General features: G+C 44.4%; 4 protein-coding genes and 1 pseudogene across 6 annotated transcripts; 4 read left to right on the forward strand and 1 right to left on the reverse strand.

Moving 5' to 3' along the window:
* The first annotated feature begins 2,995 nt into the window (after positions 1-2,995).
* LOC133918273 (bax inhibitor 1-like) lies at positions 2,996-7,578 on the forward strand. The gene is made up of 6 exons (XM_062362063.1): positions 2,996-3,271; positions 5,020-5,163; positions 5,306-5,397; positions 6,668-6,854; positions 6,973-7,128; positions 7,230-7,578. The coding sequence occupies exons 1-6, from the start codon at positions 3,149-3,151 to the stop codon at positions 7,278-7,280; spliced, it is 753 nt and encodes a 250-aa protein (XP_062218047.1). The 5' UTR covers positions 2,996-3,148; the 3' UTR covers positions 7,281-7,578.
* A 1,722-nt stretch (positions 7,579-9,300) lies between these two features.
* On the forward strand, positions 9,301-11,687 carry LOC133917354 (cyclin-P4-1-like). Its single transcript, XM_062361258.1, has 2 exons — positions 9,301-9,768; positions 11,180-11,687. The coding sequence occupies exons 1-2, from the start codon at positions 9,407-9,409 to the stop codon at positions 11,484-11,486; spliced, it is 669 nt and encodes a 222-aa protein (XP_062217242.1). The 5' UTR covers positions 9,301-9,406; the 3' UTR covers positions 11,487-11,687.
* Positions 11,688-15,293: 3,606 nt separating this feature from the next.
* On the forward strand, positions 15,294-16,210 carry LOC133917296 (auxin-responsive protein SAUR36-like; annotated as a pseudogene).
* A 1,291-nt stretch (positions 16,211-17,501) lies between these two features.
* On the forward strand, positions 17,502-19,734 carry LOC133918274 (light-harvesting complex-like protein 3 isotype 2, chloroplastic). The gene is made up of 3 exons (XM_062362064.1): positions 17,502-18,031; positions 19,009-19,146; positions 19,321-19,734. The coding sequence occupies exons 1-3, from the start codon at positions 17,665-17,667 to the stop codon at positions 19,566-19,568; spliced, it is 753 nt and encodes a 250-aa protein (XP_062218048.1). The 5' UTR covers positions 17,502-17,664; the 3' UTR covers positions 19,569-19,734.
* A 231-nt stretch (positions 19,735-19,965) lies between these two features.
* Positions 19,966-24,374, reverse strand: LOC133918275 (general transcription and DNA repair factor IIH subunit TFB4-like). 3 transcript variants are annotated; one of them, XM_062362067.1, is made up of 14 exons: positions 24,289-24,374; positions 24,079-24,152; positions 23,784-23,971; positions 23,583-23,671; positions 23,161-23,431; positions 23,029-23,075; positions 22,799-22,836; positions 22,676-22,721; positions 22,391-22,444; positions 22,221-22,289; positions 21,380-21,456; positions 21,088-21,183; positions 20,435-20,548; positions 19,966-20,222 (listed from the first exon to the last, which is right to left on the reverse strand). In XM_062362067.1, the coding sequence occupies exons 2-13, from the start codon at positions 24,081-24,083 to the stop codon at positions 20,491-20,493; spliced, it is 1,038 nt and encodes a 345-aa protein (XP_062218051.1). In that variant the 5' UTR covers positions 24,084-24,152; positions 24,289-24,374; the 3' UTR covers positions 19,966-20,222; positions 20,435-20,490. The 3 variants fall into 3 exon arrangements, with proteins under 3 accessions (XP_062218051.1, XP_062218050.1, XP_062218052.1); XM_062362066.1 differs by having other exon boundaries at positions 23,029-23,084; XM_062362068.1 differs by having other exon boundaries at positions 23,029-23,084; positions 23,784-24,152.
* Between the last annotated feature and the right edge of the window lie 24 nt (positions 24,375-24,398).

Genomic DNA, 24,398 nt, shown 5'->3' on the forward strand with positions numbered 1-24,398 from the left:
GCTGCATATATGCATCTGGTGAGCAGCTCGAGATCTGGGAAAAAGTAGACGGAGGTGGTTCCTGAATATTTCTGGTGCAGAGATAAGCATATTCCTCGATCGTTAGCTGCATGCCCCATGTAATACACCAATGCATGCATGGTGATTTGGACGTGTAAAAAAGCATGCACGGTGCAAAATATATAGTAGCTAGGTCGTATATACCTGCAGACTACATGCGTGGCTGTAATTACCGAGTGCGGCACTGCGCAGCTAACTTTACCTTTCTGATCAGTAGCAACGAAGGCCACAGCTTCCTTCCTAGAAACAGCTGCGTGAAAAGCCCCAGCCGGTTAGAGGATCTTAGAGTTCTTCTAGCACGTAGCTCTTAAGCTGAAGCGTCTTTCCCAAAGAAAAAAAAAAGCTTTATTCTCGATTATTCCTTGTAAGTTCTGATCTGGCCAGATCATTTCGAAAATACACGCTACGTACGTAGTCTCGAGAATTATATATGCTTCCGTTCCACTGTTTGTAGCAGTCGTCGGAGACAGATTCAGCCGCTCCAAAATCAAAATCCACGTCGACCAAGTTCAGAAAAACTCCAAACTACAGCACAGAGAGATTCGTCGCCGGCCATACGTTTTCCCGGTTAGTTTTCGTTCATGCGCCAGCCGTAAGATCGTATATAAAAGAATTGAAATTTTAATTCAGATCCAGACAATGGGGTGCTATATATTTCCATTGCTTGTATGTCCTTTTCTCGCCAAGAACGTGCATGGCACGTATTTCATCAAGAGACGATAGAAAGTTAAGCGACCCTTCACATGATGCTACCTCGACCCACACTAATAGACTATACGATATAAGGAAAAAACGACATACGACAACAACATTACACGTTCTGTGAAGTATCAACGCTTTGCCATAACTTTGACACTTTGTTAGGTTCCATAACCGCTATGTGATGGAAAGTCATATGCCGATATATCCGACAGTTCATCGGAAACTGCAGCTCGCATGCCTGCCGGAAAGTCCGAATGCTGACTGCTACATCGATGGATCATGCAACAATTTTCTCCTTCGACTATGCAGGCGCCTTTCGGTTGATGTTGGAACCAATTAACAAGTCAACGAGCTCCATCAGCTTGTAGAAAAAGGAGTAGAGTATGAAACTAGAGCAGCATACACGCAGTAGTTCACTGGCCAGTTAATTCAGACAAGACTGGAACACCAATTTAGCTTGTGTCCGGATAATAATTCCACTCCGACAGCGATGCCGTTGCATATGCATCTGTCGGGCAAAATAATCATGGAAAAAAAATGTCTCACGGTAATATTGTATGTACGTACGGTACGACGGAGTGCCAGCTGACAATACCTTCTCAGTACAAAGAAAGGGCTCTGATCAGAGGATCGTAATAACTAAACTTCTGCTAGCTCTTCATTAATCAGAAGCTTCGTCCAAATTTAGGAGCAAGCAGTAAAGTTCTGCGAGACTGCATATATACTGTTTGATTCAGGGGCGGGTCCACAGAGGAAGAAGGAAAAAAGAAGAAGAGAAAAGGTAGAGAAAGAAGAGGTTTCCGAGCCCCACACCTTGTTCGTGCGTCCGCCGCTAGTTTAATTCTCTGTCAGTTAATTCTCTGTCAGGTTTCCGAGCCCCACACCTTTCTAGATTTGGTCCTCATTAGCTCTAGCCTGCCGGATCAATGCACGCTGCTCTGCTGAATTATCGTGCTTGAAGAAAAGTATTCGATTCGAGACACGCTTCTCTTTGTAGTACTAGTCATCAGCGAAAAGTTCAGCTACAACAAATTGTCATTGGCCGTCGGCCAAATACGGGAAAATTTCCAAACGGGTATACTATAGACGCCGTGGGGGCCATTGGCCGAAAAGCGGAGTAGATAAACCTGTATTTGGCCGTACCAGCAGCCAGGGGGACCTGTTTCTGGAAGAGGAAAGCGCGAGGCGTCCGGCGACCTGCCACGAAGCTTCCGGCGGCGGCGGCGGCCCCTGCCAGCGTCGGCTCTTCCACGTGGAGCGGCGGTACTGGCCGCGCCCGGGAAGGCTTGCGTCATCGGTCGCGCGTTGTGGGCAAGGCAAGGCTCGGGTCGGCAAGTTGCGGTGTGCCCGCGGCCGCTCGTTGGTCTTTTCTTAGCGCCAAAGAAGAAAAACCACGGCTATATCCAACGGCTATATCTAAGCAAACACTAATGGTTAAAAGTGATATGGTGGGTCACAAAATATAAGATTAAAATGGTGTAATATTGTAATTAAAATGGTGACAGTAGTGGTGTTTACGGAACCGTTCGCACTTAACATGAAACTAATATTTAGTATAGACACTGATGTAATGTTAGCAATTGATAAATAATTAACGGTACATGCTTCGTGTTTTCAGACTTCGGTAGACGCTGTGAGTATATTTGGTTCTCGATATCTCCCTATCCCGATCTAGCCGTTGGGTAGAACTTTGAAAAAAAAAACTTATTTAGTTAACTATATTTATTATTGTAGTCTGACCTGACGAGTGTAAATATACGATCTCATATTTACTTTGGAGAGCTTCACTCCGCAGCATAGTCCGATAAATATTAGCTCATACAGACGAACTCACTTGTCAGTGTCACAAAATTATTATCATACGAATAACCAGTAGCAATCTCAACTATTACATTTGCGCAAACGATCTCAGATTCAATGAATCAAATAAAAATTAAACTCCAGATATATACAAATATACAAACACTCTTTTTTTTTAATAAATATAATTTTATTTAATCTACTTTTACCCAAACCAAACTATTAATATGATAAGATATAACTCTACGAAACTTCGTCGGAAACCAAACACACCGAGTGATGCGAGTTTCTGGAGAAAAAAAATGGTACGCGCGCAAAGTGGAGGTGAGGCACGATACCGCGGGTGCGGGAGCACACCGGGCGAGCCTTCGCCGTTTCCTTCCTCCCGAATCCCCACCGCCCTTCGCCCTATATATAAACCGCCTCGCCCCCCGCATTCGCAAATCAGCGAAAGCTTCCGACCCGTCGTCGCGACACGACTCGGTTCCAAAAGAAATCCTCACGAGGACGAGGCGAGGCTTTGCGTGCGAGGCGAGGCCGCTCTGATTCCATCCGCGCGGAGAGGGAGGGGGGGAGAGAGAGAGAGATGGACGCGTTCTACTCGGGCTCGTCGGCGCCCTACGGCGAGGCGGCGAGCGGCGGCTGGGGCTACGACTCCCTCAAGAACTTCCGCGACATCTCACCCGCCGTCCAGACCCACCTCAAGCTCGTATGCCGCCTCTGCCCTCCCTCTTTTCCTTTTTTTCCCCCGAATTTTTGCGCGGTTTTTTTTTTACCGTGGTGTGGTGGGTTGGTCCGTTGGTGTCGCTGGTTTCTAGGGTGTTGCTGCGGGGTGGAATGTGACAACAGATTCGGCTGTCCTCGCACGTAGTTTTCTGTTGTTAATCTTACGGTTTGTTGGGTTTTTTTTTTCTGTTTGAGATTTTGGGGTCATTTGTTCTGATTGGCCTGGGTTGTGTTCGTCGTGGGCGTCAATTTGTTTTCTGTTTCAGGCTGGTTTGCGCGGCTACGCTTTTTGGTTTAATTTTTTTACGTCCCTCGGTCCGTGTTTCTCTAATTAATTAGTTGGATTAGAAATTGCTGTAGTTCTGCTACGAAATGCGGTGCATGCAGCGGTTGATTGGCATGTTAACTACGCGATTTAACTTTAGTTAGGGATTTAATGGAAATTTCTAGTGGGATGCGTATTGATCCTCGCCTTTATTCGTTGGGAAGGGAATATATACTCGCGTTTATCTTTGAGAAATCTCTACTTTCTGCTACGAAAGGTAGTGTATATAGTTTTCTTTCCAGAACAATATGTTGTTGGTTGATATGTGATCTACACGATTTAACTTTAGTTATGGATTTGGTAGAAATTTCTAGTGGATGCGTACTGATCCTCGTATTTATTCGTTTGAAAGGAAATATATTTGTATTTTTTAGCTTGTTGCTTTCATTTGTTGGGTTTCGTTTTGTTTATGCACCATATGTTTCATATCATAGCGTCACTTTGTAATTGTGTGATATGATCAGAGATTTTAGTTTTATTTTATAATTTTTTTATTCATCGACAAAAGGCCTCAAAATTAAATATTAATCGTTAGATGTGACAACAGATTTGGCTGTCCTCACACGTAATTTTCTGTTGTTAATCTTACGGTTGGTTGTTTTTTTTTGTGAGATTTTGGGGTTATTTGTTCTGATTCGGCTACGTTGTGTTTGTTCTTCTGTTTGCACGTAGTTTTTCAGACTGGTTTGTGCGGCTGCGCCCCTTGGTTCAATCTTTCTATGCCCCCGGTTTGTGTTCTTCTGATTATTTAGTTGGATTAAAATTATCTTTGAAAAATCGCTGCAGTTCTACTATGAGATGCGGTGCATGCAGTTTCTTTTTAACTTTAGTTGGTTGGTACGTGATCCACACGATTTAACTTTAGTTGCAGATTTGGTGGGAATTTTTAGTGAGATACGTATTGATACTCGCGTTTATTCGTTAGGAAGGGAATATGTACGTATTTTTTAGTTGGTTACTTCCATTCCTTGTGTTTCAGTTTGTTTATGCGTCATATGCTTCGTGTCACAGCATCACTTTGTAATTGTGTGATGTGACTAGAGATTTTAATTTCATTTTATATTTTTTTTTCATTCACCGGCGAAAAGGCCTCAAAATTAAATATTAATTGTTAGATGTGACTAATTTCATCCTTCGTGATTCAAAAGAAAATTTTAAGATTAAATATTTTTTCGTGCGAAAATCCTAAAATTGAAATTTCGTTGAAATTTTAATCGTTAAATGTGACTTATTTCATACTTGCTTATTTAACATGGCCAGTAACTGGATGCCTCCGTATCATATTCCTGTACAATTTGGGTGATGCGATGTGTGCATCCTTAGTACTATTTGGACTTAATTTGATGCATGGTTGCGAACTCGGAGCGACTTAATATAATTCTGACCAAGTGGTTAATTGCTTGCAGGTTTACCTGACCCTATGCGTGGCGCTGGCCTCGTCGGCGGTTGGCGCTTACCTGCACGTCGTCTGGAACATCGGCGGGCTTCTGACCGTGCTCGGGTGCATTGGTAGCATCGCGTGGTTGTTCTCGGTGCCCGTCTACGAGGAGGTTCGTCTCTCCTATTTCAGTTGACCTTGATAACCTGATTGCTTGCGCTGTAGAAATTCGCGAGAAATCTGACTACCGAAAATGTCAATTGCATTGGGCGCTGACTTTCTTATGCTCGTTGCCTTCCTGTGTGTGTGTACAGAGGAAGAGGTATGGGCTGTTGTTGGCTGCTGCCCTCCTGGAAGGGGCGTCGGTTGGACCTCTGATCAAGTTAGCTGTGGACTTTGACTCAAGGTAATAACGAACTCACCTGGTTGTTGTCTCGGAAATTGCCTCCTGCTATGCTTACTAATCATGCATGAGCGGATTAGAAGTTATTCGGCGTCGTTGTATATTTTATTTTGACGAAAAAGCACAAGAGCTGCCTTTCATTCATTAGTAGAAAAAACAAACTAAATAGATCTGCGAAGATAAGTTATATGTACAAGCTATACAAAGCACGGATTTAGCTGCTAAGACAAGTTGGTGTCCATGACCGCTCAAAGACCGTACTCCTCCCTGATAAGAGCGCTTAAGGCGTTGATGGAGAGATAAATGTTCTCAAATAGGTGATGACGATGGTAGTAAATGGTATAATGCTTGAACAAGTAGGTGATGGCGATTGTAGTGGGAAAAACTGCAGTTGGATCTCGGATGTCTATCGTTTACGTGTCTCTTGTCAATCTTTGTCTGGTTCTGAGCATTTAATAGGTTGTCGAGTTCAGAGAAGCAAAATTGTGCATGTGAATCGGACTATTTTCTCCTAACAATTGCTTTTAGGGGGTTACGAATTTTAAGTTACTTGCTGAGGATTGCAGTTTGGGCGCATCATGCATGATGTTTATCGCTAGTTAATTTATCTCAAATGTTGTGGTTAATGCCGGTTCAAAGATTACATTCCGCTTGCCATGCTTTACCCTTTTGTCAAAAGATGCTCAACATGTTACTTTGTATTTGGAAGAAGCAAGCAAAGCTGATTCGTAGTTGATGGGGACTTGGCATGGAATGAATAACATGATATCCAGAGATTATTTTAAGCACTGATTTTTTTTTTTCAGAAGATGCTGTTGGCCCTGATCATTTAGGATAAGAATGTCGTGGCATTTTTCTGTTTGTCTAGCTTTTGTTAGCGTTGGTCAAACTCTCCTGTGTGAACATAATCATTTGATGTACTGCATGGTCGCTGATATATGGGGTCTGAACTCACATAACACGTGGGGCCTAGGCTCATATATTAGTGGACGTGCATTAGCCGGGCAATACGTTGGAAGATCCTGTCCCTCCGTCCTGCATTACACCTGTGATCTTAAATTCTTAATTTGTTATTTTTCCATAACGAACTAATGTTTGTTAATGCTCTGTTCTGGACTAAACCAGTAATTTAAGTGCTCTTGAACCACAAACTTGTAATTTAACTGCTCTAGGACCTTAATCTTAATTTTGTTGCTGCTCACCTTGATGGACGTTTTTTTTTAATTTCCTGTTGACTGACGTGGCTTCTCTGTTGCTTCTGTGGTGTTACCAGCATCCTCGTGACAGCATTTGTTGGAACCGCCATTGCGTTCGCGTGCTTCTCTTGCGCCGCCATCGTAGCCAAGCGCAGGGAGTACCTCTACCTTGGTGGTCTGCTCTCCTCTGGGCTCTCCATCCTGCTCTGGCTGCAGTTCGCCGCGTCCATCTTTGGCCACTCCACTGGCATCTTCATGTTTGAGGTGAGACGCGTGCTTTTGCTGTTTTTTTTTTTTAAATCCTTTTCCCCCTGCCGTTTATTGACCGGACGATGAGTAACAGGAACACATTGATTTGTGTTGATGTGGCTTCAATTTGCAGGTTTACTTTGGTCTGTTGATCTTCCTGGGGTACATGGTGTATGACACGCAGGAGATCATCGAGAGCGCGCAACACGGCGACATGGACTACATCAAGCACGCTCTCACCCTCTTCACCGACTTCGTGGCTGTCCTTGTCCGCATCCTCGTCATCATGGTGAGCCTTTGAGTTTAATCTTCTCAAATATTGCCGCACTTGGAGGAGTATGTTCCTTTCTGCTGACGATGAGCACTGCTCTGTTTCGAATCTCGTTGTAGCTCAAGAACGCAGCTGATAAGTCGGAGAAGAAGAGGAAGAGGAGGTCCTGAATGCGCTGTTTCCCATCTGTACATATCAGTTCCAGTAGGAGACACCACTGCTACTTGCTTCTTAATTACTAGTACTGCTACGACGACTACGTGGACAAGAGAAGCTGTCCACATAACTGGGTGCTGTGGTGGAAATGAAGTGTTCTTGATCCACAACTTGTGGATCTGGTGAAGTTTGCTGCTGAAGCTTTAATTTGCATATACGCGCGCTACAACTCAGATCTTCCTGTGTTCCTGCTGAATGTTGGCCCTGATCTGAACCTGAAATTCTGAAATCAAATTGCAATGGGCATTTTAACGTTGCACGTAACAGTTTTGCGATTCTCTTGTGCCTGTTGTGCATCGTATCAAACAACTGAATATTTTCTTTGGTTTTTTGGTTGTGCGTATATTAGTTAGGTACAGATTGAGAGTAAACTCAACGTATAGTCATATTATTTTAATGTAACGATGAAAATTAAAATATTTCTTTATTAAAAAAGTGGCACGGCAGCAAACTTGCCCTGGGATGGATATACAGGTTGTTGTTGACGGCGCGCATTCGCATTTTATTCAGCTTGACGCCCGCCGAAACTTTTTCGTACTAGTAAGCAGGAAGCCAAGACAAATGCTTGATTAGTGGAGTGCTTAACAGAGCCTGCAGGGACAAATCTCTTTCGGATTGCTTTCTTTCCGTACCTGTACTTCTGAAGCAACCTGCAGGCAGTAGCAGGATTCTAAATATCGTTGATAAATGCTCAGTTATTATGGTTATCAGATGATTCGATCTGAACCATATTTATAAATTAAGCGGTTACCAATCAAATTTAAATTTAAAATTTAAAAAATTAGAATTTGACGTAATTTGATTGGTTCTTATCGAATTCTCCTGAATCACTGTACTACTACCGCCGCCGAGCGATTTTCAAAGGTAAAATGTATGTACGTGCTTGAGGGGAACCTTTAGTATCTCATATCCGGATTATAATGGGCTGTTGATCTAATAAGGACAATTTAGAAACATGATTTATTATAAACAGAGGTAGTTTAGTAATTGTTCACGTGATTAATCTTCTCACACGTCTTCCTCTTGCTAGCACCGAACGAAACGCATCTCAGTCTCCACCTCTATCCGATCCGACGGTTGCCTCCTCCACCGCCTCCTTCTCAAACCGACAGTGGCACCGCGGCAGACAACAATTCCCCAAAAATTGAAATTTCTTTCTAGTCTCTAACCCTAATTCCAGTCTCTGGCCGTCTGGCGGCATCGCGGTGGGCTCTCGCTTCTCGGCGTTGTCACTCAGTCGCTCGGGCGCAGCCGTGCGGGGCGCGTCAGCATGTGGCACACTGCTGCGGGCTGCGGTAGTGCGGCGAGCGGTGCTGCACGCTTGCGCCAGGGCCGCTAGGCACTGGGAATCCGGCCGGTGGCAGTGGCAGGTTGCAGCCGGAGCCGGGCAGGACTGCAGGAGGCAGGCGCCAGGTGGCAGGCGCGCGCTTCTCTCGGTAACAAAAGAGCAGAGCAGCCCGAGCAGCCGAGCAGGTCAGAGGTCATGTTCAGGTAGAGGTCGTGTTCTTCGAGACATCTGGTACAATCTTCAGAAGAATACGAGAAGACGAACTGATAATGAAAAAAAAAAGTGAATCTGAACACTACAAGAATGACAGAGGTGTTTCTCGAAAAAAAACAAATGACGCAAAGGAGAGGTTTTAATTGTGCACGTATCCATTCTAATCTCCTAAAGACTGTTTTGCCATTCTTTATCCAGTTGTGTTAGCAAATAAAATTTCCTTATCATCCTTTCATCATTAGTACCTTTCATCATTAGTACCTGGCCCAATACTTAAGTACCTTTCAGTCGGTACCTTTGATTGTGGAGCGTTGGATTTTAACTAATGAACGGTTCACATCATCTGCAAGCACATTAAAAACTCTCATCCCAAAATGTATTTGTAAACCTTGAGCAGTACGAGTATAAAGGAAGGCTGATCCGATCGCGCCACCTCACCAAACCAAGACGAAGGCGCCCTCCTGCGATTTACTCCTCCGCGCGTATCAAAACGGGAGGCGGGAAGCGAGCTCGCGGCCACCAACCTCTTTAGTTCCCTCCCCACCCCCCCCCCCCCCCCGCCACACCACGCGAAGCCTAATGGAGGCGAGGAAGGGAGCCGCGCGCGTGCCCAGGGTGGTCGCCGTCCTCGCCGGGCTGCTCGAGCGCGCCGCCGAGCGTGGCGACGGCGACGGAGATGGCGCCCCGGCGTCGCCGTTCCGGGGGCGGACGAGGCCGGGGATCGCCGTGCGGCGGTACGCGGAGCGGATATACCGGTACGCGGGGTGCAGCCCCGCGTGCTTTGTGGTGGCCTACGTCTACCTCGACCGCCTCGCCCAGCGCCGGGAGGGGGAGGAGGCGGCGGCGGCGGCGGAGGCCTCGGTGGTGGGCGTGGACTCGTACAGCGTGCACCGGCTGCTCATCACCAGCGTCATGGTCGCCGCCAAGTTCATGGACGACATGTGAGTGCCAACACTGCACTGCTTGTCACAACCATACTCCCAACCGGAGTACGTAGTTCATCTCCATTGAATTGCAATTTTCGCCGGTAAAAACCGGCTGCTAATTCACGGAAAAAGAATTACTACTTAGCTATATATACTACATCTGTTTGCATTTACTTGTCATCAGCTTTTTATTGTAGCAATTTTGATCTTGCGTTTTTTTTTCTAAAAAAGTTTATAGACATTTTTTTCTAAAAAAGTTTATAGACACATAAATTTTTTTGTGTCATTAGATTCGTCGTGAAATGTCCTTCATTAGTATCGTATACTTTTAAGTATTTGGAAATTTTTCGTAGGGAAAAACGGAATGTCAAAATTGCTACAGTAAAAACTGATGACAGAGGTAGTAAATCGGAAGAAAAATGAACTGGTAGCTATTTTTATGAAAAACATATATAACAAAATCGAAGCAAGGAAATAGTTAACACGACTGCGCATGCCAGAGTTGACTAACCCTGCTGATCATTAGTGATCTGGATTTGGATAACCATTATTTCCCGCCCATAAACCGATACCCCTCTGCTCGCAGCAAACAAGTTATTACTAGCAACAAGTAGGAAGGATCTGCGATCGACCTGTCGGTGAGTCCTGGATTGTGTCCAGGGAAATGCAAGTTAAATTGTTTTTTTTTCTACTGCTGCAGCAGCAGCAGCTACCTGTTGTCCAATTTCACGCACAAATTGATGTAATCTATGGAGTCTGACATGGCACCACTGCCCCCTCCCTCGACTACCTAATTATGCTTAGCTTACTCATGTGGCATTACCACCCGTTATCCACTGCGTGCGTGGATTGCACTTGCACAACCATCTTGCTTCACAACCAACCAAACATTTCCCTCTTTCCTTCGGATCAGTATATATGACGAATTCTGCCTTGTCCATTGGCCCAACAGATATTCAGATTAGGTTAATGAACCGGTTCTTGGGTGCATGCTGCTCCAGCAGCTCAACTCCTAATAACGTACTTATTTGAGATATATAATTGACTGCTAGCTACAATCACATGCAAAAGTATACGTGTATGTACACACACACACGATGCTGCTGGGACATGTGTAGTATTTTTCTGCTAGTATAAACAAGATGCAGCCGGTAAGGTCGATAGGTAGGTGCATAGTCTGTTGGCACGTCCAGCTCGTCGTTAGGCTGGCTGTTGCCCTAGATCCCATCTGAACCCGATTGCTCACCTAACAGGAAAAAAAAAACCAAATCGATCCTCCCTTCATCACGTACAGAAACACCAAACGCAGTATCAATCACTCACTCAGATAATTATCCATGAAATTAATTAACTAGAAACTCTCTGTTGCTTAATCGATCACTCATTGATACTAATTCGTTGCATCGATCTGCTTTTCTGCATGCAGCCACTACAACAACGCCTACTTCGCGCGCGTGGGCGGTGTGGAGGTGGCGGAGATGAACGGCCTGGAGCTGGAGCTCCTCTTCGCCCTGCGCTTCCGCCTCAACGTCACGCCCGACACCTTTGCGCGCTACTGCGCCGCGCTCGAGGGCGAGATCATGACCATGTCCGCCGTCGAGGGGCCCGTGCCGCCGCCGCGGGCGTCGCCTTCGTCCCCGGAGGAGGAGCCCAAGGATACCACCATGGTTAACGTTGCGAGCAGATCAGCCTTCGCGGCGGCTCAAAGAGCAGTGGAGACGATCACCCAGTGACCGACCCAGTTGCTTTGCTTGTGCGCGCGCGATTCTTTCGTTCCTTCGTTTAGGTTTCATTAGTTCGCTGTTGATCTATCATGTTCGTGTGTCTACGTATAATTGCATGCGGTTGCATGCATGTCCATGGGCTAACTGCAGGCTGATCGAGATTAGTTGTACAGCAGTTTTTTTCGGTACGTTGGGCCGGCCGGTTTGGAGCGCGAGCATTCAACGAAAGCACGAAAGAATCATTTCCTATAGGAATTTAGAAAAATCCTCACGTTCTGCCCACGCGCATTTTTCAAACACAAAAAACAAAAAATCTTACCAAGTCTTAGTGCATGTAGAGTTTTGGCACAAATCTAAATGATGGCCAAATTATTTCGGCAACACCAAATTCTGCTATGGTTGGCTCTGGCGAGTAGTAATGCTCACACTCGAAATATTTTTTAGCCCTTTTAAATCAGTAATTAAATAATAGCATGTGCAAAACTAATTTTTTAAGTAACTAGCCTATTTTATCACACCAAGATGGTTGGCACGGCAAATCAACCTAGTGGCGTGACACAGGTTGCCACATTGGCGTAAGCCTAACCTCCTTTCCACGTTGCGCCTATGTGGCTTCGGCTTTGTCACGCCAAGATGGTTGGCACGACAGAGGTCACGCCAAGTTAATTGTATGGTGTGACAAAACCCAGTACAGAGCTACGCGTGGCCTATTTTCCTACCTCCTTCTCCTCCTTCCTTCTCTCTACCTGAGCCTGAGGTCGAGAACAACCCTGGTAGCACCGCCCGCCCCCACTCCATCCCTCCACCATATCCGGCGTTTTTAAGGGCCAATCGAACCAAGATGTGTCTAAGAAGGTAGCTCCTCCGATCTAGCTTCTTTTGTTGGTTGATTTGTAGGACCTAGGAGTTTTAGAGTGGTTAGGATATAAGACTTGTAGTATAGATTTTGAAAGAAAATGGTGTGATTGGTCGGGATTGGATGCCCCATGTCCCCACATTGATGGATGTTTAAGAGTGTCAAATGGATATGCTGTTGCATGTGGAATATTTGTGGTAGGTCGTTAATTAGTTTGAAATATTGTGTACGTGACTAGTTTGAAATGGTTTTTTTTTGCTATGGTAATATATGCAAGCGTAATGGTGATGTAGTTCGATCAATTTAGATTATTTGAGCGTAGTTCACTATACCAGAACAACACATTAGCGACGGTGATAACCATCATTAGTAACGGTTACTGTACACGTTACTCTTATTGCATCATTAATGATAAAACATTATTGACAAGTTCGAACCCGTCACTAATAACTGTCACCAGCGATGGGTCACAGTGTAGATCCGCCACTAAAGTGCGTGTCTTATGGCTTGAGCAGGCCTATTGCCTATCACTGGTGACCATCATTAGTGATGGGTAGATTTCTAAGCTGTTACTAGGACTTGGTCATTAGTGATGGGTGGTGACCACACCCCGTCACTGGGACTCTGGCTTTAGTGATGAATCATAAGGACACCCATCACTAATAACACATTCATTAGTGACAGGTGGTAATTGCATCTGTCACTGATAATTCGATCATCAACAATAGGTTGTAACAACACCCGTCACTAATGACTGAGTATCAGTGAGGAGGTGCGGTTACAACCCGTCACTGATGATCTCTTTAGTGTTGCGTGAAATTTTCACCCATCACTACTGTTCTTGTCCCCCCGAGAGAATTTATTGTGTCCTGGCTGCATCCTAAAGTAATGTCAGGATTTGACAGTCGTCTTCTCCTGTAAACAAGACACATTCAGATACCCAAATCGAGATCACTCAAAATATTCATGCCATAATCACCATGCACTTCAAGATACCACATTGTAGGGACCACAGTCATAAGATATCCACATATACATAATCAAAACGTACAACGATGCAGATCCACATCAAGACAAGTACAAATTACATAAATAAAAAATAGAACCACAAATTACATAAGTCAGTACATTGTATCCCTCAAATGTAACTCGCCTTTTGAAGAGATGACTTTTGTCATTATGAACGAGGCGATCCATCCTCGAATGTGGAAGAGTGCAGACTCCTCGATGTTGCCGTCTGATATGCTGAATTCCTGCTGAATGAAAGTAGTTATGGAAAAAATATACAATTAGCATGAGCAAAATCATTTATCATCGGATATTAGTAATGAATGAAAGCAATTATGAAAAGACTATGCAATTATCTTATATCTGGGGATTTCATATCCTTTGCTGCTATGATTATAGTAGTAGAGTATTTGCAAATATGTCTGCTGGCACTTACCGTGAAGGTGATCTTATGTGTTAGTGTGCAGGGCTCCTTTGGATTGTATTTTGGATCATAGCGCATATACTTATCAAAAGTCCTACATGCGAAGAGGGATCCAATAGTCAATATTTGGTGTAAGTTTGAAAAGTTTAATATGTAACCTAAGTCATGAAGAACTTACTCGTCGAGAATTTGTTTGACAAAAGTATAGTCATGCTCTTCATGTTCGCCGTTATGTCTTACTACTAATCTTGATGAATCGAGATATCAGACCAAGTTCCACTTAGAGTCAATGACCAGTAAGATCCGATGGTCACTCGTGTCATGGGTGGCCAATAAGTAGTCATTCAAAAAGTGGTTTATTTCCCTAGCTACATATCCCACAACGAATTCCCTTTCTTCTTCCATCACAGAAATCATCATAATTTGGGGGTCAAGGAATCAGAAGGGCTCATTCTTTCTCGTTTATTGCACAAAGTGTCTACAGATAAGAAATTAGTTAGATTGGAGAATTAGTGATAATAATTAATGAACGTCTAGTTTGAAAGGGCTTACAATGTGAAGCATCACAATAACCCTATGTTCACGCCATCGAGATTGAAGAGGTTGTATAAGTCGTTGAATCCCATGAGGAAGTAGCCGTCCCCATTCAAGAAGTGACGATTTTGGTACTGGACAACAAGTGAAATCTGCTTCTCTCTACAACCTTGCAGGTAGTAATTATACAACTCAACACAAGGTTGTACCACCCTCCGAAGTGGATCTACCGACAGCAAGGGCTTCCCAAGTTGGAATTTTAGTTTGCCTTAGTCCAAGCTGCCCCTATCTCACGCTTCTCAGCGATCGAATCCTTACCAGAGGATTTGGATTTCTTCGGTAGTTGCTTCTTGGATCATGGCTTGGACTTTTTCTTCTTCTCTGGACTATACTCAGGTTGCCTAACTGGAAATGGCGGAATGGACAAAGGCAACGTATCTAGCTCATCTTAAGGCTGAGGTTGGGGTAGGGAAATTGATGCACTTGAACATCCCAGACGAATTGCTCCTAGATGGTTCTATGTGCACCACGATGTCCCCCTCTTCTATTGGATCTTTTGAAGATGAGCTTGATCTAATTTTTGGATCTCATCAGGGGGGACGGCCAAATCTATGTTCACATCATTGACATGTACAAAATCTATGAAGACTTTGATCCATTTTGCATGGATCAAAGTCTTCGTGGCTCCATTTGATCCATTTTGCATGGGGTCCTCGTCGCTCGTGCTCCTTGCCTTCTAAACATGTCTATGTGTCGGTGCCATGTATTGTGATGAATCCGACACGCATCAAGCAATAGGTGCCAGCTATATCCACCTTGCCTTGGCCTGCATGCAACATTGCACGCACCGTGCTCATGGCCTTGTCCCTTCCCCCATCATTGAACTTAACTTCAGCTATAAATTCAAGGTTAAGTGGCCTTCCAACACCATCACTCCATCCACAACCATTGCAACACAAGAAGAGTTTCCACTTTCTAGAAGAAAGAACCAGCCATGATCAACGCAAAGAGAATTGCTCAACTTGTAAAGAAGTGGCAGAGGATGGAAGCCCTTGGGAGGAAGCGACTTATGATGAAGTCATCAAAAGAAGCTGAAGGATGCTCCTATTGGATATTGATCTCAGCCTAACGTATCATAAATGCACCCAAGAAAAAAAAAGGGGAGCTTAGACTCCACCCTCGTGCCTTGATCGGAGGTGTAACTAACCTTGGTTGCGGTCCTGTTCCCGTGCAACGCGCATATAAATAAGGGGGAACCGCCACCTCATGGGATCATGGTTCCCGTGAGGATTAGCCTTGCCACGTACATCTAAAACCCTAGCCCGACCCTAACGTGTGTGCTGAAATGGAGCAAAGACCACCGCCGGCGCCACATCGCCCGCACGTCTTCATCGGCCTCTGCATCACGCTGGCCTCCACCGACGGACTGAACGGCATCAACGGTCTTCACCAACACGAACGCCTACATCGACTCGCTTCTTCGACTCGCCATCGACCCCTATGGCCTCATTGGGATCAGGTCAGGCGCTCACACTTCCGCTTACGATCTTGGTGTTCATAATTAGGGCTAAATAGCTAATGATCGCATTCAGAACCTAAAAGCTCCACAGCAGTGGTAGGCAAGGGCCACTGCGTCATGTACACTTACGAGGGGAGGCGGTTCGAGCCTTCGAGGTGCCATTGGTGTACCTTGGCACGAGTGTCTTCAGTGAGCTACTGAGGATGTCTCAGGAGGAGTTTGGATTCACAAGTGATGATGGAAGGATCACACTGCCATGTGATGCCACAATGATGGAGTGCGTGATGTGCTTGCTTAGAAGAAATGCTTCAGCAGAGGTTGAAAATGCGTTCTTGAGCTCCATGCCATGCCATGCCACTATACAAGCTGTGTGGCGCCATCTCTGGGACTAGTTAGCCAGCAATTTGCTGTCTGTACGTGTAGTAGCTCCTAAGTCCTAATGTCATCTATTTTGTACTATTTTATGTGAAGTAACCTGACATAGGTAGAAGGAAAAAGGAAAATGTACGTTCTCTCGATCTTAATGAATTGGTCGGCATGACTCCCTTTTCGCTTTGAGAAAATCAGCCGTTAAAATCTTGCAAGGCAGCAATGATCTAAGCAGGAACCTGGCAAAGCACCTGCAGTGAAAATTCAGTATTATTTTAAAGTTGCACTTATTTGAAATATATATTAGTTCAATAGATATTTTCTAACCGAAAACAGTTAATATTAGCACATACGAGTAGGAGTGATGGTGTTGCTGAGTCATGTGCTTATGCTTGCCACAACAATTTTGCCCACGCTGAAACTACCAGTACATGCAAAGGTTTTGTTCTGAATCTGACCAAGGTTGGTGAAGGAGAGGATACATACATACATACATAGCCGAGAACTCGTGGCAGGTTTAAAATTTCGATGAAATTTCATAAATTTCGATTTTTTTTTTGTCGGTAAAAAAATTGTAAAACAAAATTAAAATCCTGCATATAGAGATGTCGACGATTGCAGGATGAGGAAGTGCTGTCAAATCTCTTTATAACAATAGATCAACTCATAATTTCCTTCTTCAAACTAAACATGTGGATCAAGATGAGATTAGAGTAGGTGAATCCATGTAATTTCACTCGTATATTTATAGATTTCTGTCGATCTCTCGGCGTCAAAATCCATTTGCAGCCGTTGAACTCTCAACATCCATCTGATTTCACTTATAATTGTCTTGTGTCAACCTCGCAGCGTCCATCTATTTTTCACTTTGTATCACCATGCTGCTATCTCAGGATTAATATGTCGAGAATAAATTGCAAAAATAATATGTGTTTTCAAAAAATTAAAAAACAATACCCTGACAGCATATATCAATTGCTGATATATAGACACAGATGGAACGCATGTCGAGAATAAAGCACCTGTCAGCAAATCAATTGCCACATAGCCACCCATCAACAATTGATTTGCTAACAAGATACTATCTTTATAATTTTTTGAAAATACATATTATTTTTTAATTTCTCATGAATTAATATTATTTCAGAAAAAATCGCTATCTCAGCGATACGCCAATAGCAGCACAGCTAGGATATCGTACCAAAAGCAAATTTTATAAGGCCTCTAAAAAAACCTATGCTAGACCTCCGTTCACACCATTCACTCTTAATCCAATGACTTATATATGTACGTGTCGACATCTCACGAGCTTGCTGTCACCCCCAATCAACACACCTGGCCACGTCAGCACTTCCCATGCCACGTCACCCAAAGGTCACGGCCTCACACTACCCTGTCGTGCTCCCTATCCCCCCTTCGTCTCCGCCCGCGGCAAGGGAAGCAGCTGCGCTCCAAACCCTGCCCCGGCCCCTCTCTGATGGCCATGGCGACCTCCACCTTCTCCCCGCGCCCCGCCTCCCCGTCCACCCTCAAGCGCCTGCGGACCGGCGCCAAGCCCCACCTCCACCTCTCCTTCGCCCGCCTCTGCGCCGGCCGCCTCGCGCGCGCCGCCGCCGGGGAGGCGCCCGTCGAGGCCCCGCCCAAGCAGCCGGACGTGGATCTGTCCCCTGCCGCAGCCTCCAACGGGGCCGCCGTCAAGGCGGAGGCCCCCGTGGCCGTCGAGGCCGAGGCCGAGGCCGCGCCGGTGCCGAGGTTCCGCGACGCGAGGTGGCTGAACGGGACGTGGGACCTCAAGCAGTTCGAGAAGGGCGGCGCCGTCGACTGGGACGCCGTCATCGACGCCGGTGAGACTGACACTACTAATTGCGCCCCTTCCTTTCTAGTATTTTCTACCATGCTGCTGCTGATGGCTAGTGCTAGACTTGCTGGTAGTTTGAGCAAAAAATTTGCTAAGCAAGCACTGGAAACAAGTCTCTGCCTTGTATAAATGGTATGGAACTCTGGATTCACATGCTGGACTGGGTATTGCCTATCTGCAATTGGGTTTTTTGGCATTTGCTTGAGAGATCTCGAAATACTTGTTTGCCTGATAGGATGTGGATGGCCATGATGAGAACGCATTTTCGGTATCAGGAGGGAAAAAAATCCAGTTTAGATTGTTACGAGTCCATTCTGTGCTTGATGAGTATGCTGTCCTTGCTGAATGCTTAGGATGAGGCAAGGAAAGATTTAGATGTTTGCGCTATGAGGCGCAGGGGTATGGCTTTGTTAACCTTTTGAGCCTAAATGCCTAATGCACATAAATCTTAGAGAGCAACCTGATGTCCTCAAATAAGTGGCAGGCTCACCGCTTGAACACCTGCAGTGTTTCAACTCTTGTTTTCTGTGATTCTACAATTGAAATATCTGACGGTTGAAGATGATTTTCCTATGGCTGTACAATTGCAAGAACTGATGCTTGAATATGAATTTCCTCAATCTAAAGAGATGATAGTTGGTTAGGATTGAGGGTGGGAGCGAGGGAGATGTATGAGCCCCACTAGAGTTTCAGCTGATCTCAAATAGATTTAGCACACATTTTTCGAATTGGCTTGCATTTTCGTACATGACTTGTGAGATTGTGTTAGCTCACGTGAACTGACTAGGAAAAAGTTCATGCATATGCAGTACATGCTCGCCAAATATGCATGAACTCAGACATTTGTTGGTTTGCTACAATGAATGGAACAGACATTGCTATCTTACAAGTGATGCATCTTGCTGACATTGTAACTCCTAGGGAATGCCACAGTCAACTGATGTCATCTTTGTTTGATTCCAGAGGCCAGGAGAAGGAAATGGCTTGAAGATTATCCAGAGGCCACTGATACCGATGAGGCAGTTGTCTTCGACACTTCAATTATACCATGGTGGGCATGGATGAAACGGTTCCACCTCCCTGAAGCTGAGAAGCTAAATGGTTATTCTCAAGTCCCTTCATTTAAATAATTAATCTGATGTGTTTTGATTCACTTCAAACTGCTGGTGCAAAGAGGCGCTTATGGCACAAAATGATATGACATGGATTGCACATTCATACCTACACCTTGTTGCCTTTTCTCATCTTCTAATGACATGAACTACGTCTACGCAGGCCGTGCTGCCATGGTCGGCTTCTTCATGGCTTACTTTGTTGATAGCTTGACGGGCATGGGGCTTGTCGACCAAACAGGCAACTTTTTCTGCAAAACCCTGCTGTTTGTTGCTGTGGCTGGTGTACTGCTGATCAGGAAAAACGAGGACCTCGAGTCACTGAAGAAGATTATTGATGAAACAACGTTCTACGACAAGCAATGGCAGGCAACTTGGCAAGAGGATTCCCCTGCCGAGCGGAAGAAGTAGCTCGGTGTTGGGATCTGAATGTTTTACTATGTTGTATTTCGTTCTCCGGCCTTTTGTTTCCCTGTTTAGTGAGGCTTGGAACATTTTGATGAACCTAATACCTACCTCGTCTCGTAAAAAGTACGAACTCACTTTCTGTGCTAGAGATAATTTTGCCGTTGGTTCATTAGTTTGAATTTTCTGTTGTTGGGCCTGGGACTTGTAGGCGCTAACGCAATTAACTGACCAGTTTCTCCGATCTGAAAGGACACAAACAACTCTTCCAGAGATCTCAAAGGTGAGATCGAGGGAACAAAAGGAAGATGTGCACAGTTTATGAAAAGCCTAATGTTACCACTTGCAACAAATGGTTTGCCGTCTATGGGCTCGAGCATTTCTCATCTTCTCATCCAAGCAATAAGGGCAACCATGCTATGATATTTCATTAGTAGTCTTTTGTCCTTTTTGGCAACAATGCATCACACACAAGTTCATGTCACCAGGTTTGCAACTTTTCTGTTCACTGCTAGAACTCTAGTTCCAAAATCAAGGAGCGTTTGCCCTAAATCATTTCCTTCACAAAATTGTTACTGCCATTAGTCTAAGTTGCATCGCTTTTCACCAAATTCGCCAACCCTTCGGATATACATGGGGAAACGTGGTGCATGCTCCGTCCTGGGCAAATCACAAACAGGGAGTTCTGAAAAAAAATCACAAACAGCGTAGTCTGTTATCAGATATGGAAAACATTTACCTATCGATCAAAGAAATATCCTGTATACATGAGTTGGATGTATTTATGTTCATTGATGCCTATATATAATTAAATAGTAGTATAATGCAGAACATGTCAAGGTGCTCATCCAAGAAGATAGTCCGAAACGAACCTGTGAAGAAACATAGAGCAAAGCATGTTGGTTGACCGTTAACCGTTTACAGACTACTACTTGCTTTGATCTGGCATGGAATTCAAATCAGGCATGACACGACTGAATTCTGACCTGCAACCAAAGCAAGCAAATTAAACTCCACACCATCTTGGTAACCATCCAGATTTTATGATGCCAGAGGAAAACAGTAATAACTTAGCAAGTATGTGTATACAATCATTTTGCAACCCGTGAAGCAGCATGAAAACAAAAGCTTTGCAAAAGCTAAATGAACATCGAGATGATTTCAATTGTGCATAAGGCTGGTACAAATTAGAGGGTGAAAATGACAGTGCACATGTGAAAGTATAATTGTTAAGGTAGAGAAGCAAAATTAGGAGTAAACTTGGTAAACATCTTATTATTTCTTTCCTCAAACTAAGGAGGAAACTCAGCACATTTGACACTGACCAAAGTTCAGGAACAAAGAGTTAAATGGAGATGAAGAAGAAAATAAGACCATGCATGACGATAGCAAAGAAACCATATATTTTATACATAAGAAACCGTGGGACTTGTGTCTAGAAACAAGAACGGCACACAAGCTTATTATTATCAAAAGGTACAAAAAGAGCTCTTGAGAGGGAAAAACACTTGAACGTACAACTTACCCACAGGTTGAACACTTCTTCTGATTCTGGCAGAATATTGACAAACAAACTGAACAGACATATCCCATGTCAATAGTCTTCTTATGGCAGAAACATCTGTGAATCAGTAAAACAATGTTGATTGCGTTGAACTGCCAGCAATATTAGACAAACTGAATGCAATTTTTTAGAGAGAAATGGAACCCTGAGTTACTAATGTGGATGAGCCTTTTGATTCAGTTGTAAATTTTCACAAAAGGAAAAATAGGTCTACCATATTGATGCTTAATAGAGGAGATTTAGAAGCACATACGAAGCACGAAAGTCCACTCCAAGGGTCTTAGGAAGGCGCATAAATGTTCTTGAATGTAAATCAGTTGCAAATACAGCCTGCATTCTTGTCGAAATGTATCAATGAGCTTGAGCAAACTAATCAATTTGACTAAAATAGAAATAAGCCTATACAAAGACATCATATACACACAAAGGAACCCGATTTCAAAATGATATGAAACTCAAATAATAAGTCCTCTGGTATAGCCTTATTGCAGCTAAAGTGAAGAAAGAGATTTGCGTAACAAGTAGATCTCAGTTAGGTCAATCAGACATTTGCTGATCTCTTACTTAGATTCATACAAGTAAAATCCCAAATTTTGCACAAACATAAGGTGGCATCTGATAAATGTTCGCAACACCTAATGCAAAACAATGAACAACCAACAAATTTGATCACAAGGGATACATAAGTGCCCAATAAATTTCTAGACCTCTTAAGGTCAAATCACAGTTAAAGAAAACGCAAAAGGCTAAAGATCCCTGATTTACTAATTATCATTGCAAATCAACTACATGAGAAAAAATGAATGCAAAAGAAATTATCAACTGATATCTTAAAAAAAACGTGGTTATGTCACACCCCTTTTAGAGGGTGGCTTTGCATACTGTGCTCGAAGTTCCTAGGCTAAGCCTTTTTCCTATTATGTGAAAATACCAAGCAGAATATGACCATAGAAAGATTATTTTGATAGAAGGACCATAACAAGAAAATAGTAACAAGTATATAAATACATCCTCAAGCAGTCAAGCTGCCACAAAGGTTTGATTGGACTATATGAGAAGATATATGAGTAGCAGCAGGAGCCCAAATAACTTACAGCAAGATATTGAAACAGACCATTTAGTTCTTGGGGCTTCAGATAAACTCCTCCTGTTATGTATGAAGCCTGCAAAATGAAGCACCACTAACTAGTCAGCAAGAGAATGTTGTGGCAGCACATGTGGATGAAGATTTAATCAGTAAAATTCAAGAGGGTAGAGCATCTACCTGCTGCAAGAAAGCAGAATCCTCGGTTCCCACAATACACGAATCAATTGGAACCTAAGAGATTTGTAAAATCTTTCAGTTATTATGGAACAGTAGTTAAATGAACGCCTTAAAACAATTCAACTATCAATGCATATATTTATAGGCATATTTGAATGTCTCGTTACTTCTGAACCCACTACAAGCATCACACTTGAAAAGTAATAACATAGTGATTGGCCAGAAAATTGAAAGGACCAATAAATCCCAATGAGACTAAAATGGATAAAGGGATTGATGTGATACCATGGAACGTTGAGCAGAAAATATTGAATTCATCACCGCCACATATCTGCACATGCATTTGATTAAGTGAAAACCATGTCCTGGAAAAAATTAACAATTGTATTGATGAAAGTGTATGCATACTGTTCAGGTCCATCTGGAGAACCCTGCAGGCACAAAATCTGTATTTCATGTGTAAGAATACTGACTACAGCAATTTAAGGGGAAAACAAAGCAATATTGCCGATCACAACTGTTTTGTCCATTGCAATAATTTACGTAACTAATACGCGTCCTCTACAGCGTTTAATCAGTAGCAAGCATGAAAACCAAAGGTTACTCAAAACCCTACATGAGAACAGGTAGGTACTCACCCGAGGTTGCGGATACCGAGTCCCAGAGCGGAAAATCCTCTGTATATCTAAACAGCCTCCATGTTAAGCACCACAAAAACAGAATAAAACAGTCGAATGCGCAAAAAACAAGGAATTCAAACGATAGGATACAACACAAAGCAATTGACAGCGCCCCAGAGAGCAGCGATGCGGCATTGCCGGAAGCAACCGAACCATTGCCCATGGTGGCACGGGCATCTTGCGCGATGAATTCCTCCACCCTGTGGCTCGCCTTGTCAAAGGTGGCCCCGACGCCTGCACCACCGAAGGCACTGGCATCGCTGGAATCAAAGATGTAGGCACATGAGCTGACGCCCGCAGCGATGACGACCGCACGGTTGAGGTGGTTAAGCAGCAGGAGCGAGTTCACGAAGTGAACAAGCTGAATGCACAGAGAGATTACATCAAACATTAAGGGGGCGATTAATTCTGGTGAAGCTAAAATCAAATTAGTTGGATCAGGCCACAACTGAAAACAAGTCTTCTATGCTAAAAATTATCGTTGAAATCCGAGGAGAGCTAGGGTTGCGTACGTGGGCGAAGAAGTCGGCGAAGGGGAGCGCGGCGGCGGCCCAGAAGAAGGGGTTAGTGTCGACGACGACGACGACGAGGCTGACGTCGTCTGCGCGCGCCGGCAGGGGCACCAGAGAGAAGGCAAGGCGTGTCAGTTAGAATGATGCGGTGTCGCGCAGTAGGGGATGCAGGAGAGAGGGAGTTGATTGGGCTTGGCTCACCGGAGTGAAGCTTGGAGTGCGCGGAAGTCATGGTTGGCGGCGGCAATGTTCCTCGCGGATCTGCGCTGGCTGTTCGTGAGCCGTGCGGTGCTCGGAAGCGCCGGCGAGGGGCGGCGGCGGAGCTGGCGTCGCGGCTGCCGCGGTTGGGAGTAGAGCCGCGGGGCGCTCGTGCTCGGGAGGCTGTGGGTCTGCGGCTAGGGCTGTCAACGAGCCGAGCCTGTGCCTAGGCTTGAGCTCGACACAAATGAATGGATCAAGAAAATGAAGAGGTCAGCCGTCGGTTAAGGAGACATACACCATCGTACTCGAACTTGACGCCTCTCTCCTTCTCCCAAGCAACAACCTTCGCGGTCAGAGCTTCCGCCATTGCTGCACCCACAAAGAAACAGGCGCACATAGATTTTCACTGAATACTGACCAATATATGTAATGTTCTCCCCATGTGAAATAGTGTCCAGCAATTCTTCAGAACTGCTCGAGAACAAAGGATAAGATCGTTCATTACCAGGCATTTTGCTGACCAAGGCGCGCGCCTTCTCGGCGCGCTTCAGCACGAGATGCGTCCCTTTGCCCACATTGCATCTGTTTTCACTCTGGAAGCAAGAACAGAAAGGT

Source organism: Phragmites australis, chromosome 5 (genome assembly GCF_958298935.1).
Source record: "Phragmites australis chromosome 5, lpPhrAust1.1, whole genome shotgun sequence".
Lineage (NCBI taxonomy): Eukaryota > Viridiplantae > Streptophyta > Magnoliopsida > Poales > Poaceae > Phragmites > Phragmites australis.